At 42.9% G+C, this 13,096-nt stretch overlaps 1 protein-coding gene across 1 annotated transcript in view; it reads left to right on the forward strand.

The window, feature by feature from the left end:
- Positions 1-8,419: 8,419 nt before the first annotated feature.
- Positions 8,420-13,096, forward strand: part of TMEM242 (transmembrane protein 242) — a 29,249-nt gene continuing 24,572 nt past the window's right edge. Inside the window, exons 1-2 of the mRNA XM_044243262.1 lie at positions 8,420-8,555; positions 9,155-9,255. Coding sequence (XP_044099197.1) covers positions 8,468-8,555; positions 9,155-9,255 — 189 coding nt within the window. The 5' untranslated portion in view covers positions 8,420-8,467. The remainder of the gene's footprint in view (positions 8,556-9,154; positions 9,256-13,096) is intronic.

Here is a 13,096-nt window from a genome sequence, read left to right on the forward strand (position 1 = left end):
TTTGGTTTCTCCACTATACCAATTCAGAAATATGCTTTGGGGACTGCATTTTTCTTCCTAATTGACTGGAATGAAGTAGATTCTTCATGACCATTTTGGCTTCCCCAAACCGCCCTTCCAACCACACACACACACATAGCTCTCTCTTTCTTCTCTTTTAGAATGTGAAGAACAGCTTTAAATTTGACATGGGAAAGTGAGACATTATTTCTGGCTTGAGTCGAATGGAAGCTTCGACCCCTCCATGAAATCTGGTCTTTGCTCTTCCGACCACCCAGAGGGTTCAGATGAGCTGCAGAGCGGAGACATTAAATTTTAGATCTGCCCTTGAGCTGCAAGAGGACGGCGGGGAGTTGTTTTCTACACTCTAAACAGAATAACCTCGTTTCTCCAAACTGACCTAGAATCAGAATTTGGGGGGAGTAGAAACAATCCTAGTGACCAACTAGGTCAGTCTTTCTCAAACTATAGTCTTAAGGCACAAAAGATATTCCTCAACAGAGATTTCTTTGGCCAAATGAGTTAGAGAATTGCTGCTTACTAGGTCCTCTGGAGGACTCTGAGAAGCCCCAAAGCAAAGAAACCTGTTACATTTTGTTTGCCAAACTTATTTGATGACAAAACGTTTTTTCCCCAGGTAACACCTAACAGCCTTCTGGAACTGGCATGCTATCAAAGCTACTTTCTTAGCGCTAAACTGTGCTGAAGAGTGCTGATCTATGCAGTCCTCCCTTTTATGGAGAAGGCAAATGAAGCCCATATTAAGAGATATGGAGACAATGATGCCCCGTTACTGGCAGGGCTGGCTTCCAGACAACCCATCCAAGCTCTTTCTACCTTTCTACCTTGGTCGTAGCTTTGATGTATCCCCTAGCACATTTTCATTGTCTGGAATTTGGAGGTTGTATTTATTTATAGTGCATTCCACAATGAATCCATCAAATGCTTTGAATGTTTTAAAAAGGGTATTGGGTCCTGGTACATTTGACCTAAAAAAGACATCATCTTTTAAGTGGCATGTAATTTACTATATTGTGAAATATTTTATCACACTATATAATCACGTTTTAAGAGGTTATTATTTTTACAAGCAAGAATAAATCAAAGGGGTCAAATCTCAGTAAAATATGTTACTAAAATGAAAGTATACTGTCCAGTGAGAAGTAACTGTAGACACTGCTTTTGTAACACAGAGAGAACAGTCGGTGAGCCAGAATTACAAAAGAAAAATTGTTCAAAGGCCACAGATGTATTCTTTAAAAGTAAATTCAAGGAGTTGAAGCATGCTAGCACTCTTCAAAGGCGACATTTTTCTGACTTATTCTCCGAATTCCAGAGGCACGGTGAATCTCTATGCATTTTAGGGCCACACAGTTCTTTCTGACATTCCAGCCCTGGATACTTTGAAATCTTTCTCATATTTCTTTTTCTGTCTTAATACAAGGTAGACTACCATTAGTTGGGATATGTTCTAAATTGTCTCCTAGCCTCTGAACATCATGTTTGCCAATCTAATACTGGCCCAGGAGGTACCATTTTGTGAACCAGAAAAGGCAGCCCTTTCCAGACGCAGTGGGTGACCTGCACCAGAGTACCAGGCTTGTGAGCAGAACACAGGCTAGTTTCCAGCCCCTGTCCTCTGGGTTGGAGAACACATCCATGTGAACACATCACACAACCAAAGGCAGGGCCCTGTCTGCTTCCATCCTTCTCCTCCAGTCCTCTACCTCTAGACCCACTTCTAGACCCACCTAGAGACCAAGCCTTCACCTTGACCTGACTTCATGGACTCTATTTATGGATTGCAGACCTCTCAACTCTCCTCACTGACTCAGCACCAAAAGCCCACTGACTCTGTCACAGCTGGGATCCTGGTCACGGGCTCTTCACTTTGCCTGGGTTGTGCCTTTGCATTTAGGAGTTACAACCTCTAGGTCTTGGGTTCTGTGGAAGGTCAGGATGCTGTTATCCATGGGCAAGTCTCTTGATGACACTGACCTTCTCACCTGAAGTTCTGAACTCCCTCCTCTGCCCTGAATTCTGGAACACCATGTTAATTGCTTTGACAGCTACTTCATCTCACAACCAGACCACCAGGACTACAGCCCTCTCTAGCTGGGACCCCATAAGCATGGGCTTTGTTCCCCAGGACAAGCCTACTTGCTTCTGAATCATTTGTGGGGCTTCAGTTGCTGAGCCTAATTCTGGGAAACAGCCCCTATCCTCTAAGTTCCAAGACCTGGACCATCCAGGCTCAGCACAGATGCAGAACAATCTCCTAGGTGTTCTAGACCCACGTTATGCAAAAACAATTGACCTGAAGCACCGCAGGGGTCTCAAGCAGGAAATAAAAGTTGCTGTAGATCATATTGAACTTGTTAAGGCACAAAGTAGAAGACATGAAGTTAGGAAATGAAGTTCCACCTTCCCTGAAGGCAGAAATGGAAAGACGCTTTGATGAAATTGCCAGTAAATTAGAAAATGGAGGATACTGGAACTCTAAGCTCCCAATGAGCCAAGGGCCTCTTTCCTTCACCAAAGTAAACCCAGCCCCTCAGACTGTCACAATCAATTCAATTCAATTAATTCAATTCAATCAATTCAATTAAACCTCTCAATGAATGAGAATTAAAATCAATCTGACCACAGAATTTGTTAAAAAAGTAATTTATCACTCCTCATCACATATGTCATAGAACCTGTTTTCAGTCACTTTGTAGTTTATTAACTTTAATCCATCAGGAGAGAATAATTCACCAAAAAATACAATAAGCATTAATGAAATGTGTATGCCTATATACGAAATACTGGCAAAATTAAATGCACAGATGGAAATATATTTTACTTTTGGCAGTGTGAAAGGGTTTTTCTCTGACTGGGACACACATGGGACTAAAATTAAGAATGCCTTTTATTGCCAGAAAACTTGACAATTTACAAAATGCTTGAACACATGTGAGCATATTTGATCCTCAAAAGATCAAGGACTGTCATTAAAGGAAATTATATGCATCGATCTTTTATAAGGAAATATCTGTGGCTCGTGAAACAGAACAGCTTTCAAAAAGATTTCTGGTCTCTCATTAACAGTAACAATCCAGCTGTGAGCATAGAAGGAGATAGGAAAGACACTCTCTACCATAAAGACAAATTGATAGGGGGGTACCTGTAATGGCAACTTCCATTTACTGTGATGAAGACAGACTTCTATTATTCAACCTGGGGCAGTTAGAGATACTATTCTAAGAGATAAGTAAAGAGATGCCGGAAGTGAGTGATGAGATGCAACCTTTGAAAGTCAAGTTTCAGCTCACTGCAGAGGAATTATGACCATTCTTAGCACTTCCGCTGCACTGTAGTGCACTTCAAGGCAGCTATAACTCTGGGAGTCTGGAGCAGAGACTGGGAAGAATTCAAGAGACTCTGAGAACATCAAGCCGGGGGATATACACTTGGCAAGGGCTCTCCACCAGCCTAAAGTCTCTCCAGGGGACATACGCTTCTCACTCTTACTCCCTCGCTATCCAAGTGCTGTCACTGGATACCTGCTAAAGAGTTTGGTGAATTACTCTGGAAACCTACATAATATTTCTACTTATACAGAAAAAAAATCTCTTTAAATGATACGATACACTTTTAAAGTATTTTTATTATTTTTCTTCCTTGTTTCCCCCCTTTCATAAAAGTAATACAAGTTTCTTGCTAAATTTTTTTTGAAACATTATAGGAATTTGTAAAACTGTTGCTTTGGTCAGCATTTTGCTTATTAGGACAGAAAGATGAAATATGATTAGAAAGTTTCACCTCCCCTCTTCCCTCAAGGTAACCTTTGTTAATAATTCCACATAAAGCCCAGCAGATCCATTTTCCTAGGTACACATTTAATTAGGCAACAGCTTTTAAAGATCTCTGAGCTCTATTTTTGACAATTATCTTACATCAAGAAGCAGTGAGAAGAATGACCAATATGTGACGTTTATCAGGTTTTAAAAAAGAATTCACCCTCATATTTTAAACAGGGAGAAATTGAAGCTCCAAAAGAAATGTTTTAAAAATAGATGGGGAAAAAAGCCTGTCAGTGTTTGGAACTAGAGAGAGCGAGGGTACCCACGTTCTGGGAAACCATAATGCTAACAGGTTTTCTAGCCATCGAAACTTGAAATAGAATCCACAGGGGCCCAAAGGTTTGAAATAAGAATGTGGTCAGATGCATAGATGGTATGGACTTTCAGCTGACTAAAACAAACACCAAAATAGCAACAGAGTCGGTCTTAGATGAGCTTGCTTTCCCAGCAGCTTCTTTGCTTGCAAGACATCTCTATTACATTTGCCTAAAAGGGAACCACGCTTCCACTGAAACACCAGTCCTGCTCCCATCGCATGGAGCACCAAACGTCTGTAAATGTCTGGCCACAGGGACCCATGCTCAGCATATGCCCCACCTTGCTGCTTCAGAACCAGCAGAGCCTGTCTTGCAGAGACACTGTGTTCCAAGTATCTGCGAATCACCTGTTTGGAGAGTGCATCACTCATTCTTGTAGAACCCAGTCTAGGTAAGATTGGAGGGTCCTGAGAGCAGGCCAGTTAATTTGATGGCACCCGAAGTCCCTAACTGTGCAAACCGCAGAAATAGGAGATCTTGGTTAACATTGTCTTTAAAATGCATTTTCTTTAAGTGTCCTAATTGGGGATGCCTGGACTGTGGTTCTAATCTCAAGGCCAGGGACTGCCCATCCTGGTTTCATGCAGGCTTCCCAGGTCTTGGGATCACCACCTTCTGGAATCTGGAACCGAGCAAAGGACAGGAGCCTAGGGCCAGTGAGGAATGGGGTTTGGGAGCTCTCCACACGATGAGGTCGCCTCGTCCAAGGGGCTCCCAGTCTCTCCTCTCAAGGCGTGTGTCTGACAAGGATTTCCAAAGTGCACATTTCTCACCACGGCAAAGATTACCCATGGGTTTGCCTTCATTGCTCTTCACCCTCTGTATCCTGGGAAACTGAACTTAGGGGTAGGAAGGAGGAACGCTGTCCTCTGCTTTGGGGAATTAGAATGAAGACAGACGTTTGTGAGCAGCAGCCCTTGGAACAGAAGCAGAAAGGGGTCCAGCAGGGATGGTTAATATTGCCTCAGAATGAAAACAGGCTCTAGACGACAGGGTGCTGTAATGTCCCTAAATTTAAACATGAGTTCTCTCTCTTCTATTCCTTACAGTAAATAGTAATATAAGCCTTGAAATAAAAAATGTCTGTGGTTTGGAAGGGACGGGTGGGGGGGCGGCATAGATGGGGAACTAGGTAGCCTACACATGTCCTCTCTGAGCCGTCTTGGGAGAAGACAATTCCAAGTGCTGAAGTGGACGGTGTGGCTCTAAGAGGTATAAACTGTAAGAGTGAAGCAAAGAGAGGGTCTCTCTAACCAGCAGCACCACTTGTGAACTCGTTCTCAGGCCCCATGCAGACCCACTGAATCAAAAACTCTGGGAGTGAGGCCCTTCGGGGGAATTCCAGTTACCAAGCTCAAGCTTAGGGACCACTGTGTAGTGGATAAGGACTCGGACAGAATTGCTTTTACTTATTTGTTTGTTTGTTTTCTACTTACTTTTTGACCCCCTTCACCCATTTCTCCTACCCTCTACCCCTTCCTTGCCTCTAGCAACCACCGTTGTATCTATGTCTGTATCTGTGGTCTTCTTTTTTGTTTGCTTGTTCTTTTTTTTCATTTTTATTTTGTTTGTTTGTTCTTTTAGATTGCACACACAGGAGAGGTCACACGGTATTTGTCTTTCTTTGTGTGACTTATTTCACTTAACATAATGCCCTCGAGGCTCATCCACATTGTTACAAATGGCAAGGTTTCATTCGTTTTATGGCTGAATATTCCATTAAATATGTATACTGCAATTTCTTTATTCATTTGTCCATTGATGGACATTTAGGTGGCTTCCATACCTTGGCTATTGTACATAACGCTACAATGAACGTGGGTACAGCTTTCCAACATAGTGTTTTCACTTTCTTCAGATAAATATTCAGAGTGGAATTGCTAGATCATACGGTAGGTCTATTTTGAATTTTTTGAGGAGCATCTGTACTGTTTTCCAATGCAGCCGCATCCGTCTTCTCCCACCAACAGTGTGAAAGGGCTCTCTTCTCTCCACATCTTCAGAGACACTTGTTATCATTTGTCTTTCTCATAAGGGCCATTCTAACAGGTGTCGGGTGATTCTTACCGTGGTTTTGATTTGTATTTCCCTGATGGTTAATGATGTAGAGCATCTTTTCATGGCTCTGTTGGCCGGCTATATGTCTTCTTCGGAAAAAATGTCTATTCAGATTCTCTGCCCGTGTGATTTTTTTTTTCTTTTTGCCTTTGAGTTGTATGAGTTCCTTATATATTGGGTATTAGCTCCGTGTCAGCTATACAATTTGCAAATATTCACTACCATGCAGTAGGTTGTCTTTTCATTTTGTTGATGGTGCCTCTACTGTGCAGAAGCTTTTGGCCTGTGGTAGTCCCACTTATTTCTTTTCGCTTTTGTTGCTTTTAAAAATAGAGCTGCTTCCTGGCTCGGCTTTTTAACAGCTGTGTGAGTTGAGCAAGTTAATTGGTCTGAGTTTATGAAGAAAATTAAATGAGATAACATATTTGAAGCACTTAGCACAAAGCCAGGCATATAGAAAGCACTCAATAAATGTTAGCTGCTGGGATCACCTTTTTGTATGAGGGAAAGGAGAAAAGATGAGTCCTTAAGACCTTCAACAAGTGAGCCCAGTATTTACCAGTTTAAAGGGGCCTTTCAGACTCTGGCCTTGTATTTCCAAGGCACCAACAGAGCAGTAGTTCTCAACCCGACTGATCATCTGAAACCCATGGGCTTTTTTAAAAAATATTTTTTTTTTATTTTGGGGGGAGAGGGAGAGGGAGAATCCTAAGCAGGCTCTGCACGGGGCGGGGCACAATCTCAGGACCATGAAATCATGACCTGAGCAGAAATCAAGAGTCAGACCTTAACTGACTGAGCCACCCAGGCACCCCTAATTTTTAAAATTTATTTATTTATTTATTTATTTATTTAGAGCCGTAGCGAGAGCCCCCAGTGGAGCTTTTAAACTGCCCTGCATGGACCTTCAGAACAATCATCTTCAGCAGTAGGCCCTGGGCATCTATAATTTAAAAATTTCCATAGGCAATGCTGTGAAATAGCTATGGGAATTGAAAGTTATGATAGCTAGAGTTAACATGTATTGGGTATCTATCTGTGCCAGGCACTACGCTAACTTCTTTATTTTATTGCTTCCTTTAATTCTCACAGCAACTTCTAAGGCAGGTAATGTCAGTTTCTTTTATATATGAGGAAACTAGGCAAAGAGCCTAAATAACTCAGCCAAGTTCACCTAACAGAGAAGTGACTTAGGACCTGAGCCCAGATTTGAGCTACTAATTGTAATTAACTAATGCATTCATTTACTCATTCATCCAGAATGTATTATGTGTGACCAGGTAAGGAGTTGAGAGCCAGGGAATCTAAAATTGAATAAAAATCTCCATCCCCATCCTGAAGAAGTTCATGGCCTTTGTGCGAGTGTTCAAAATGAACAAATGACAGATTGTCTCATTTTAAAAGATGATGTCATGCGTCGGTGTTTGAGAGGCTGAAAAGATTTTCTACGACTTCCAGCCTCTTCCTCTCGGTGACCGTTTATAGAATCCACAACCGTTGCAGATCAGCCTCCCAGACAGAAGCCCAAGCCCATCTGGGGGCCGCCAGCACCAGCGTCTCCGTTAGCAAATTCTCAGGGTGGTCCTCGGCTGTCCCCGCTGGCTTGTCTCACGCCAGTTCAGCAGGACAGCCGCCCGCCCCTCTCGGTAGGTCCATCAATCAAAGCACCGGACGGAGGTGATCGCAGCGGAGCTGGGGCTGGCTCTCTTCCAGCGATAAAACCTGCCCCTTACACCTCACGTGAGCACTGCTACGAAATTTCCCGGAAAAGTACAAAGAGAAGACGTAGACCTGCCTTTTAGAATCGTGAAATATTAGCGCTGGTTAAATCCCTGGGTGGAACGAAGGCTGATCCGGGAGACGGAGCTCCAGGGTCTCGAACCCCCGGGCCCTGGGCTCGCCGCGCCATCTGCGACCGCTCACTGCCTCCCAGAGTCCGAGCCGGGCACTGCCGCAGATAAGACGCTGTCCTGTTCAAGGGAGGCTTCGGGCTAAAGGCCCGAGCTGGAGGCGGCCCGCGCCCCTCCGCCCCCACCCCGAGGTTGGGCTGGGGACACCACGTGCAGCCACCACGCCTTCCTCGCGGGTCGGGGGGAGCGGTGAGAGGGTTTGGGATCCTCGGCCGGTCCCCGGACCGGTATTCTGAACGCACAGGGAGAGCGGGTAGCGGAACCTTTCTCCTCCGCTTCGCTCTCGCTTCCCCCCGAACTCAGTTGGCGTCGGACCCAGCGGTGGAGTCTCACGAACATGGAGACGGCAGGTGCTGAACCTGGGCCGCCGTCCTCAGGCCTCGAGGCTCCGGGTTCCACAGACGATCGGCTTTTCCTGGTGAAAGGTGTGGAGTGGTGAGGTGCTGGTGTCGGGGCGAGCTCCTCCAGGGCCTGCGCTGGAGCCGCCATTCCCACACACACCCCGCCCTGGGAGACCTAACCTTGGGTTGCCCCTGAGGTTAGCCGGTGGGGATCGGCCGGTCAGGGGTCGTGCGGGGTGCAGGGTGGAGACTCCTCTGGGCTGGGGGGCTGGGCTCGTGAGGTGTCCTGTGTGCTGCATTTTCCCCATCCCCTCTGCAGTTTCTCCCGTCCCTTGTCCTACCTTCCACTAGCTTGTTTTCCTCCCCGGGAGAAACTCCCAAACCGTCCCTGGGAAGAGGGAAAGGGACCCTGGGCCACTTCCCAGCACTTGGAAACGACCCCGCAGAATGATCTCAGGAACCAGAGGTCGTGAGGTCACGCAGGTTTCGCACCCCTATCGTTTACCTTTGGCCAGAGCTGACTAGCTTTCGTTCTCACATTTCAAATGTGATTTCAAATTACATTGACTTAAAATGTAATTGAAATAGTGTCTGAACTTACTTGGGTACATCTTCTTAAGGTGGTTTTTTTTTCTCTTTCACTTTAATATCTCTCCTCGCCTTACCCCCAAAACTCTTGGCAGGTGGAGTTTTCCTTGGTACTGTGGCTGCAGCAGGAATGCTAGCGGGATTTGTTACAACATTATCATTGGCTAAAAAGAAAAGCCCTGAATGGTTCAATAAGGTTTGTGACCCGGAAATCCATTCATAGCATTGTTATTGTTTACACATAATTGGCAGTTGTTTTGCATGGGAGAAGTAAAGAAAATGTTGGTGGACTTTCATGTTGTTTTAAGAAGTAAATCTATATACCTAGATTGAAGAAGTGTACAAATTAACCAATGGTCTTTATTTTCATTTAGAAAGAAGTATTTAGGGAGACCTGGGGGGTTCAGTTGGTTAAGTGTCTGCCTTCAACTGGGATCATGATCTTGGAGTCCTGGGATCAAACCCCATGTGGGGCTCTCTTCCCAGTGGAGAGCCTGCTTCTCCTCCCTCTGTGCCCTCTCTCTCTCTCTCTCAATCATAAATGAAATCTTTATTTAAAAAAAAATAAAAAAGAAAAGAGAAGTACTTAGTTGTGTGCTTTCTTTTTCTTAAATTTTAGCAGCACAAGACTTGGAAAGCTATCCAGTACATTTCCTGTTCACAACATGACTAAGTCTAAATCGGGGTAATTCCCTATCAGTTGTAAGAGGCCCAGTATTTTATACACCTCTGGGGGAAAAAATGATGCCAGTTAAATTCTTGACACAATACTGATTCCCAGTGGCATTTCTATTTACTTATTTATTTAAGCTTTACACCCGGCGTGGGGCTTGAATGATCCCAAGATCAGGAGTCTCCTACTCTACTGACTGAGCCAGCCAGGCGCCCCACCAGAGGCATTTCTGTTTCAGAAATGTTCAATTGTTGAAATAAAGTGCATCTTATCATCAATGAAAAACATGGGTCAGCTCCTTGAGCCCAGAGATCACACATGCTTTGTGCTGCTGCAGCCCCGCTCTCCAGAAAAGTCCCTGACACATAAGGGCTCAGTTTGGGGTGAATGACCACAAGCTACTTAAGGCAGAAAATTCTTACTCTGTGAGCAAGACTAAGTAATCACTCATGTGGTCATACCCCAGTTGATGAGGATTTTTCTTCTCATTGACTTGTCATTACTTGTTTGCACGTGTCCTGTCTCTGCCCTCTTCATCCCGTATGACTTATTTATCCATCATTTCATTGCTTCAGATGTTAACTTGGGATCTTTTATGTATCAGGCACTGTGCTAGCTAGGTACAGGAGATAGAAGAATGAACAAAACATCTGCCTTTCAGGAAGCTAGCATCTGGTGCAGGAGACAGATACTAAATATTGACACAATTAACTATATAATTATAATTTGATGTTTGCTTGGAAGAACAGTGTTAAATGAAAAATCATAAACCAGTCAAGTTCCCTCTCCACTTACATTTTTAATAATTGGATATCATGCTTAAGCATTGTAAATACTGTAAAGGAAAAAGACCACATTTAAGATGCTTTTGCTTCCCATCTGCATACTCGAGACTTAAATGGAACTACAGAAATCACTGTGATGAAACTGTGGTCATTTTCTCCCTGTATTACAGAATATCTTCCGTGCAAAAATACATCTTGTAGAAGGAATAAGTAAGGCCTAACTGATAGCGAAGTTTTAACAGTACAATTTGCATAGATTTCTAAGCCAAAATTACCAGTTAACTTTTGGGTCACAGACCTTTCTGAGAATCTCATGAAAGTTACGGATCCTTAGGGAAAAAACTACATACCCACAATTACAACTTGGTATTCTATTTTGTGGTTCTAAGATTTGATTATCACACAGGCCCTATCAAATGTGGTTGTCAAGCTGTGGTCCACAGAGCCCTAGGATCCTTGAGACTCTTGAGGGTCTGTAAAGTCAAAACTATTTTCATAATAATCCCAAGTCATTTGCGGGGGTAAAACTGCTGGTGCATTAGTGTAATCAAGGCCGTGGCACCAAACTGTACTAGCAGTCATTGTGTTCTCTGTCACCATGCCTCTGTAGTTTCAAAAACAAAATGAAACAAAACCAAAAAAACCTTGTTGCATGAGAATGTCCTTGTTCTAGCAGTAAAAGTGTTGATTTTATTAAATCTTAACACTTACTATTTCACATGAAGAAATGGGAAGTATCATAAAGCCCTTCTGATCTATACCAGAGATGTTTTTCTCTAGGAAAAACAATTGTATGATTAAGTTGCATGCTGAACCAGCTGCTTTTTTTCATGTAATATCATATTGTATTTGAAAGAGCAACTGACAAACTATAGTTATTCAGAAGTGGGTATTTGGCAGATGTTAATCTTCAAAATGAACAAAATGAGCCTGTCATCTCTCAAGCAAGCGCTTGTTGGTATTTATTGTCAATGAAAAAAACTGAAGCTTGCAAGTGAAAATTAGATCTTGGGAAACGTGCCATTGGGAGCATGATAGGTGCTCGATACATAAGGCTCTCCTGATGAGATTGCTGGTAATATTAATAATGTGATATTTTAAATATTTAATAAATGGTGTCAGCCTCGGAAAGATCTGCATAAATTGGTAAATCAGTATTTCCTGAATGATCCTAATGCATGAATAAAAGGCCTATTCAAAATACAAAAGAGATGAATGGATTTTAATGTAACACAGTGCAAAAAACTCATCGGTCTGACTTCCGATTCCAGAGTACAGGCAGCTATTCGGGAAGTTTCGGTGGAGTGTCAGAGAAGGGAGGCTGTTAAAATACTTGTCCCTTTTCCAACCACAGATCTCTGGAAGACTGGATTTTATTCACATTCTTCCATCAAAAAACATATTGCAACAGATTGAATACAGAAGCATTTATGAAAATTCATCTGTCCTTTATTAAGCCAAACATTTAGAAGATTAATCAAAACGTAAAACATTGCTTCTTGGCACTAAATTCTTTTGTTTTGTAAGGCAGTTGTTTTCATAAGACTAGGTTTTTATTCACCTATACTGGGTTGATTTTTTTTTTTAAGATTTTATTTATTTATTTGACAGAGAGAGAGAGATCACAAGTACACAGAGAGGCAAGCAGAGAGAGTAGGGTAGGCAGGCTCCCTGCTGAGCAGAGCGCCCCACGTGGGACTCAATCTCAGGACCCTGAGATCATGACCTGAACCGAAGGCAGAGGCTTTAACCCACTGAGCCACCCAGGTGCCCCTACTGGGTTGATTTTTAAATGAATACTTAAATGAATACTTAAAATTTAAATTAAAATTAAATTAAAAATTTTCAATTAATACTTAAAATTTAAGAATTTCTTGGTTTTAATTTTTAATATATTAAATATTCATAAGTATAATCCACACAAGCAGAAGTCTTTGAGATCCAAGTAGAAATGGATCCTGAGACCGGAAAGTTTGAGAACTACTATTCTGGCTGGTTAAATATGTTGTGTAAAGTTCTGCCTCTCCTCTGGGGCAGCATCTGAATTAGAGCATTACCATTGATCCAGACCGTGTCTGAGAGGCTCAGAGGTTCTGGAGCAGGTAATGCATTTACACTTAGCAAGCGCCGGTTTAAGAATCCCACTTAGGCAGTGTATTTCAGAGTCGCCGCCTGGCAGTTTTCCCTGACATTAGTAGTGAAGATAATATCGAGCTTTTGAGTGCTTACCACGTGCTGGCTGCTGCTGTTCCTTGAACCCCCTTCACAGCCCCATGAGACACTGTTATTAGGCTGTCCCCATTAAACTGAGGCACAGACGGATTAAACAACTTGCTCACCATGGCACTCTTTCCATCTTATTCTTGGTGAGGAAATTATACTATTTTTAGCAATTTTTTACTTAAATAGACTTCTGTCCGCTAGCCTGGAATCGAAGCATTCGTTATAATACAAATACAGATTGCAACTCAGGACTCTAAAAATGACCAGCTTTAGTTGGGGACAGCCTGCACTGCTATTATTTCAGGAAGATGGTCATCATTTCTTTAAAGTCTTAACCGCAGTATCTTAGCTGAGTC

This window comes from Neovison vison, chromosome 1 (assembly GCF_020171115.1).
Source record: "Neovison vison isolate M4711 chromosome 1, ASM_NN_V1, whole genome shotgun sequence".
NCBI lineage: Eukaryota > Metazoa > Chordata > Mammalia > Carnivora > Mustelidae > Neogale > Neogale vison.